The 8,401-nt window shown below is 36.9% G+C and overlaps 1 protein-coding gene across 2 annotated transcripts in view; it reads left to right on the top strand.

The window, feature by feature from the left end:
- Window positions 1-8,401, top strand: part of ZBTB10 (zinc finger and BTB domain containing 10) — a 37,487-nt gene that overhangs the window by 4,095 nt on the left and 24,991 nt on the right. For both annotated transcript variants that reach the window (XM_004386002.2, XM_004386001.2), the window contains exon 2: window positions 7,511-8,399. In XM_004386002.2, coding sequence (XP_004386059.1) covers window positions 7,511-8,399 — 889 coding nt within the window. The remainder of the gene's footprint in view (window positions 1-7,510; window positions 8,400-8,401) is intronic.

Raw genomic sequence — 8,401 nt, 5'->3', positions numbered from 1 at the left:
TGTACCACCAGGGCTTGGTGAACCTGAAATCAGAGGAAGGGGAATTAGTTGGATAACCTTACGGTAGACTTATTAGCCGTGTGCATCCTTCTCCCCTAGGTGTAAATCTAGATCAGGGCATTCATTCCTAGGTAAAATGTTTTCTGAACTTATTCTCTGAGCTAGCCTCTCCTCCCTTTTCACCCTTGAACTCTCCTCCTATAGTTAAAAACCCACAGGCCATCTCCTTTGTCTTAGAGAATACAGTTTAGCCAGTCTTGATGGGATTTTGGGTGTTTCCACTCTGAGCTGATCTGAATCCTTTAGGTAATAATCTTTCTACTTTCATTCTCACTAATCTTAACTAGTTTGGGGGATGTCTTGCTGTTTTTAATTCCAGGTACCACCTTCATATCTCTTTGTTGTCTTAGTAGTGACAGGTTCGTGAACTGTCTTGTCAGTTTTTCACTTGCTGCCCTGCAGCTTTGATTACCTGTAGGAGGCAGTATAACACAGTCTGTGAGAGCATTCTTGGGCTAAAGGTCAGGTGGACCTGGGCCCTAATCCTCTGTTTTCTTGCAGGTGGTGTGACCTTGGGCAAATTAATTCCAATTTCCTCGAGTAAAATACAGGATTTCTCTGAGGATTTAATGCAGGCAAATATGTTAGCAAATTATAGGCTTTATATTATTATCATTACCTATTTTCTTGACAGATGTCTATATTCAGCAAGGTGTGTTTTTATGGCCTGATTCTTCATGTCCAAGTTCCAACAATTTTGTCAGTTTGAAAACCACTTTCTTTTAAGAAATCACTCCTGATTCTAGCGAGCAAACCAGTTCTTTCTCTACCTTCAGAGAATTTGGCCATCAGATTCTTTGAACATTCTGAGATTATTTTTCATCATGCATGTAATATTTCTCAGCTTCACAAAGATTATCTTGCATTAACTTTCTTCCTGTCTAAAAAACATGGAAATGAGAGTTCTGAAATTCTGCAGACAAGAATGCAGTTTGTGGCTGGGGATAGTTCACTCCTTTTATTTCCCCCTCCCCTTTTTTTTGCCTTTTAGTTTTAAAGAGGTGTATTCTTTGAGAGGAGTTTGGCCAAATCTTAGTATGTTACTAAAACAACTAAGAGTTGTTTTCCCTTCTTATGCTTACTGTAAGAAATGTTCTTTTTCATTAATTCCTTGATGGTGGCCAAAAAAATTGTAGCACATTCTTAAAAGGTTTGATACTCTTCTGTTAATTGGATATTGGTTGTGATAGACCGCTCGTGGGAGTCTTTTTAAACACTCTTTTTGAGTCTATGTTCTGAGCCTTTTATTTTAGAAGTATCTGTATGTTGTCTACATGGAGGTGACAATACATAGTTTTTATTTTGAGTAGTAACTGACTGTTTGCAGAGTCGAGTTCAGTTATTAGCTCATTCGGGATTTGACCGTTTGGTCCAGAGGACTTTGAAGGTGGTTTTAATAACTGATGACCACTTTTTGTCCACTTGTGACATTTTCATAGCTTAAGCTACAGATTTTTTCAGCTCTGCAGTTTTCTAAGCTTAAAACATGCTCAAAAATGTATTCTATAAACCAAGTTAACTTTTCAGAAAGTAAATACTGAATTCATACCAGCAATCTGATTGAAATATGTTAATGCCAGCATTTGGAGCAAAGAAAGTAAGGCTGGTCTACCTGTATTTGGCAAAAGTAAGGCCTGAGATGTTTGATTGTTTACTTTTAACAATTTAGAAAGAAAGTCTGAAAGAGTTTTCACCAAGTTGGAGAAATCGATATGAAACAAAGATGAGGCTATGGCCCATTAAGTTAACGTTGTTCAATTGTTGTTATTTGTATAGGCTCTGACATTTATTCATTGTTTGATTCAATAAGAGCTGGGTCATTTCCCTGTGTTTTTCCAATTTTTCGTGTTGTGTGTTTGACTTACACCTTATAGTGTATCTAGAATTGGCATCTTTCCATCTTAAATTAGGTAGATGCAAGACCCTGGAGATAAAGACCTATAAATAAAACATTTTCCCTGCCCTGAAGAAACTTGTAGTAGTCTAGTAAGGAGAGACAGACATGGCAATAAAATAATACAGTCAGTATGTTAGAAGTCTGTTCAGGGTACAGTGAAGACGCTGAAGGATGAGAGTGATTAATTCTACCTCAGAAGGTTAGGAGAAACTCATACAAGTGGCTCTGGAACTTAATTTTACTGGAAGAATACACGTTGACTATGGAGAAGAGGACATTCACTTGGAAGCAGTATCAGCAAAAAGAAAAAAAAGGTGTCCTGATGTTTCTGAGAGAAATGGATAGTTGGGTTGTGAGCAAGACGAAAAATCAAGTACAAATAGGTAGATAGATTCCAGGTCATGAAGCCCTCTTGTAATGCTAAAAAGATGGCATTTTATTTTGTCTACAAATGAGCAGCTATTTAGCCATTTTAAGGAGGAATTATGATGAAATGTGTATTTATTGATGTTTAGAGGTACCTGTCTGTATAGAGTATATATGGGTTTAGCTTTTGAGGAGAGAGCTAGTAATAAAGCCTATCTTTGATATGCAGAGTCAGCAGCATGTTATAATCGCCTGAAGATTTCTACCCCAGACCTATAGAATTAGATTTTCTGGGGAGAGTACTTAAGCCAGAAGAGAGGATGCTGTCACTCAAGGAGACCATAGAGGTGATCAGAAGAGAAGACTCCAGAGGAGACCTTCCTGTCTTTGTCTACCAACTGTTGGGATAATTCTTCAGTCCCGCTAGTAGGCGTTTATTTGACATTGCATTTGCTGTAGCCTTGTTTGTCCTCATATTCTAGAAATTAAATTTGATTTTTTTCTAAATTCACAGTTTTGAATTTGGAAGTGGAAATGAGTATACTCTTCCAGTGAGTTGCTGCTGAAAAAATAAGATTTTGATGTTTTTACTGCTCTTTTTAGTTTATTCTTTGGTTTTTGTGTTGTAAATGTCTTTTTTCCTGCTAATCCAGTTATTGAGAAAGGTCTGATTCTGAGTAGGAAAGTAACTAGTAAATACTTGTTGGCTTTTAGCTAAATAGTGTTTTCTTCTCTTTTGTGGCTTGGCTGCAGGTGAGCTCTGTGAGGGTTTTATCACTTGCAACTGAAGTTATCTTCTGTTTCACTGTCCCCTGAAAGGACTGGAAACTGGGTGGTCTTATATTCTCTACACGTTGATGGCTTTATCTAGTTCCCCGAACTAGAATTCTTCAAGACTTCCATGATTCTTTCTTCTCCCTTCCCTCTCAGAGCTAGTTCATCACCAAGTTCTGCTGATTTTACCTTCCAGATATTTTTCCAAACTCTGCGTATTCCATTACCCCTCTTACCATTTTCCCTGCCCTAGTTAAGGCCTTTCTTTCTTGCACGTATGTTGTACTATTACAGTAGCTTTCCAGCTGGTCACGTTACCTCCATCCAGTCTTAACCCAAAAAAAACCCACTGCCGTCGAGCTGATCCCAACCTACAGCGTCCCTGTAGGAAAGAGTAGAACTGCCTCATAGGGTCTCCAAGGCTATAATTTTTATGTAGAAGCAGGCTGCCACATTTTTCTCCCATGGACCGGCTGGTGGGTTGGAACCACTGAACTTTTGGTTGGCAGCTGAGCTGTTTAATCACTGTGCCACCCTGATTAATCTTCGGCGTTGCTGCCATAGCTCTTTCTTCTGTGTGCTGATCCAATCAGATTGTTGTTTGCTTCTGTAGGTTTATAAAGCACCTGTAGCAGTGGTTCTTAATCTTTTGGCGGATTCACATCTCTTTTGATAATTTGATGAAAGTGATGGACACTTACCTCAGAAAAATGTGCATAAGTGTATGTTTACATTTCATGGATTCTTTTGAAGTTCATTCATAAATCTGGAACTCTCAGGATGCTACAGACCGTCTTGGTTCTTTTGCTTTTGCTGTGTGTTCTCAGAATGCTCATCCTCTGCCCCCAATCTTGTATCCTTTTAAGGCTCTGCTCAGGCCTTTCTTCAAAAAACATCCTGCCATCTCCCAGAAAACACAGATTTAGCCACACCACCTCTCTGCTCTGATGACAGCCAGTCTCCCCCACTAGCCATAACTTTGATTCAGGGACGATACTCATTTTGGGTCCGCAGTGCAGACCCTGGCTAAAGTAGGTATTCAATGAATGCTTATTAATGAGTGAAGTCAGTTTTTTGAGCTTTTTCTCCTGTGAGTAAAATATTTGCTTTTCTTTTTTTTTTTAAGCTTATGTCTGGAAATAAATATGAAGATAATAGGTTATGAGAATTTTAACTAAATGAGCACTTTCTATTTTCTGTAAAAATTGGACTAGTTGATTAAAAGGGCTCTCCATAGGTACAATTAAAATTTTTCCTTATGAGCGTCTTCATGGTTAAACAGATTTCAAGACTTTTCATGTTTTATAGAATCTCAGAAGTGAAAAGTTGTCTGATTTTTCAAGTCCATTTTCTTAAAATCTCCTTATCTAGCCAGTTTAGACTGATGTTTGGGCAGAGTTGTGTCTTCCTTTTTGGGAAAGGGGATAGAAAACATTTTCCTACATTAGAAAAGAGCAGTTGTGGAAATATTTAAACGTTTTCACCAATATGTCTTTATTTATCAGTGATAATGTTCTCATTATACTAAGAGTAGAGTTAGAATGTTAGAAGGAACCAAAGAGACAGATCGCTTGGGTTCTTAGGGACCTACTTTAAGATTTTGTCTCTATTACTAAGGATTTTGTAATTTTTTTGGTTCAAGAAATACTATTGACAATTTATTTTAGTTGCTGTGTGCTCTGTTTTACACAAATTCTCAAATAACCCTCCTTGGAGAGTGCACATACTCTTGCCTTGGGCGTATTTAATAGCTGCTACAAACACATGGCAAAAAAAAAACAAAAAAAAACTTTGCCCTCAAGTTAATACTCAAAGCAGCCCTTTAGGTCAGAGTAGAACTGCCCCTCAGGGTTTCCAAGGCTGTAAATCTTGACGGAAGCAAACTGCCAGATCTTTTTCAAACCGGGAAACCACCAGCCTTTCGATTAGCAGCTGAACACTTAACCACTGTGCCACCAGGGGTCCTTAAACGCATGGCATAGTGTGCTGAGCAGTTGTGAAAAAGAAATTGTTGGCGTTGCTTATAAAAACGGAGCCATTACTGTTCTAATACAACAGTAATGAGAAAAATAGTGATTGAATAGTTGTGTTTGATTTGTATAGTTTTTTGTCAAAATGGGCAAACATTTTGGTGGATAGGCTGCTAGCTATTTTTAAAAACTAGGGCATTTGATCTGATAATGGCAGAGAATTTTGGAAATTGGGACTGGCCCAGAAAATGCAGGACACAGTGACTATAGCCTAGAATGATTGCTACAATTAGACATAGCCACCCACCTCCTCTTTAAAATGTTTTTAAACTGCTTAATATATAAACTTTTGAGTTCTTGACTTGTAAATTGCTAATTCAGTGCTTCCACAAATGCTTTATGGATGTGCTGCCAAATTTTGATCAGTGCTTAGAAGTTTTGCTTTATCAGTTTTTTAGATACTGTTCCATTATCCCTGTGAAACATTTAAGTATGCTGGAATTTCAATATTTTGGTTCTTTCAGTTGATTTCTCATACCTGAAAACAACACAGAAATTCTTAGATGGACCATGTGACCTGATGTTAGTTTCAGAGAATTAGGGTTATTGTATGTATGGCCTCCTGTTAACCAGGAGTCAAATTAAAGCTAATATTTTTATAATTTAAGCCATACTTATGTTTGAGATAAGTGGAGTTTTGGGATTGTTTAGGAATCTCACCACCATTTAGAATGAGAATTCTATTGCAATCTCAACAACTGTCTTGCTCCCCTCACCCAGTTTTCACCCAGTTTTTTCCTAATTCCCTCTTCCTCTCTTTTCTCCAAGCATATCAGCGTGTTTACAACCTAGTACTATAGTCCCATGTTTTTTCTCCAAGCTCATATAATCATAGATCCATATGTATATGTGTGATATGTGTGTGTGTGTTTGCGGACATTATTTTATAGACATGACCTGTATTTAAGTTATTATCTTATGCCAGAGAAAATATAAACTTTTTCGTACTTAAATAAGGTCACCATTTTCATTCATAACTTCTGCTACAAATGCTTAAGCAATTTTTCTTTTGGGGAAAAAAAGATTACTTCAGTTATTTAGAGACGTTATTAAACAAAAATGTGCCAGGCACTATTCAAGATGACAGAAATCTACAACTCTGCCTTTAGGGAACTTACCCACCTATTCACTGTATTAGGAGAGTCATAACGTTCTCAGTTATAGACTAACTGTGGAACTGCTTTCTAATTTAAGAAAAAGGCTCAAGGCTGATGATTTGTCCAAGGACACAAAGAGAATAACCGCTATAGCCAGCATTCTGAGATGTTGATCATATTCTTTTATTCTTGCTCTTATACAGCATAACCTTAGTTGTTTTATAGGAAATGACTTTATAACTTCAGTGATGCTATTTAAAAAACTGGTAAGATTGATTAGAGAGAAAATTTATAAACATTAAGAATTTTTAGTTCAGGAATTATCAACTTACAGGAAATAGCATTTATGACTCTAAAGAGATAAGGTATTTTGAAAGTTGATTAAGAATTTTTTTTGATAATGAAAGAAAGTTTGGAGGGCTGGATTTAAATTCTTAAATACCGTGATGACTCCTCCACTATCTAATCCATATTAAGGTAGAAGGCTATTTTTCAGTGTCTTGTAATTCATTAATATGGTTGTCTTTCTAAGATGATGTCATTTTAAAGAGTAACCAAATAGAGTAGGATGCTGTAGGGTATTGAAACTCAGTTAACACTCAGATTTTCCTTGATTTCTACTGGAATCCTTGCTAACTATATCTTATGGGAAATTCTGATCATATTAGAATGACTGTAGACTTACATCACTGTGAATATTCCTATAGTTGAAGCAGATTTTCTCATTAGGGTCTTACTTAACTACTTACTTTATTTCTAGTTAGATTTTATTAACTTCATTGACCTAAACTATTTGAGTCAGTGTTTACCAGTACTTCAGATTTACCTTTTAAATCATAAAAAGAAAAAATTGCCTTTGCGTCTGTTTGAACTGGCAACCTTTTTCTTAGCAGCCAGGCTCTTAACCACTGTGCAGCCAGGGCTCCATCTTTTAAATAGTGCCCAGAGTATTGTAACTGGAATAAGTTCAGTCAGAGAGGAGACTGATGTATTCCTATCACTTAAGGAGATAAGGCAAACTAGTTTGATTCCTACAGATAAAATAATTGCTATTTTATTTTTTTTTTAGTAATAGCAATGGGTTTTATCATACCGAGCTGTTCATTCCTTCCTTCTCAATATTTGTGATGATAAACACTTTAGTTACAAAATACATAATGATTACTAACAAGTTAATGTGGCTGATTAGTGCTTTTTAAAAACTGATGATGATACTTGTTTATCTTGGTTTGGGGACTTTAAAAAGTAAATAAAATTTAATGTGAATGTTTTCCATCCAATTGCAGGAGTCAGAAATACCATCAGAGGAAGGGTACTGTGACTTTAATAGTAGGCCAAATGAGAACTCTTACTGCTATCAGCTTCTTCGACAACTAAATGAACAGAGAAAGAAAGGTATTCTTTGTGATGTCAGCATTGTGGTGAGTGGAAAAATCTTTAAAGCTCATAAGAACATCCTGGTTGCAGGCAGCCGTTTCTTTAAGACTTTATATTGCTTTTCAAACAAAGAAAGCCCTAACCAAAACAATACTACCCATTTAGATATTGCTGCAGTTCAAGGTTTTTCAGTCATCTTGGACTTCTTGTATTCTGGTAACCTGGTGCTCACAAGCCAAAATGCCATTGAAGTGATGACAGTGGCCAGCTATCTTCAAATGAGTGAAGTTGTTCAAACTTGCCGCAATTTCATTAAAGATGCCTTAAATATAAGCATTAAATCGGAAGCTCCAGAGTCTGTAGTTGTGGACTACAATAACAGAAAACCAATTAATAGAGATGGTCTGTCTTCATCACGGGATCAAAAAATTGCCAGTTTTTGGGCAACACGGAATCTTACCAACTTGGCAAGCAATGTAAAAGTTGAAAATGATGGTTGCAGCGTCGACGAGGGCCAAATAGATAACTACCAAATGAACGACAGTAGTTGGGTTCAGGATGGCTCTCCTGAATTGGCTGAAAATGAATCTCAAGGTCAGACAAAAGTGTTTATTTGGAACGATATGGGCTCCCAGGGGATTCAAGAGACTGGCAAAACGAGGAGGAAAAACCAAACTACAAAGCGGTTTATTTATAATGTACCACCTAATAATGAAACAAATTTAGAAGATTGCTCAGTGATGCAGCCACCTGTTGCCTATCCAGAAGAAGATTTGTCATTCATCAAGGAAGAACCAGGT

The sequence above is a fragment of the Trichechus manatus genome, unplaced genomic scaffold (assembly GCF_000243295.1).
Source record: "Trichechus manatus latirostris isolate Lorelei unplaced genomic scaffold, TriManLat1.0 scaffold00152, whole genome shotgun sequence".
NCBI classification, from domain to species: Eukaryota; Metazoa; Chordata; class Mammalia; order Sirenia; family Trichechidae; genus Trichechus; species Trichechus manatus.
Note: the sequence above shows the minus strand (reverse complement) of the source record. Positions and strands in the feature narration are given on the sequence as shown.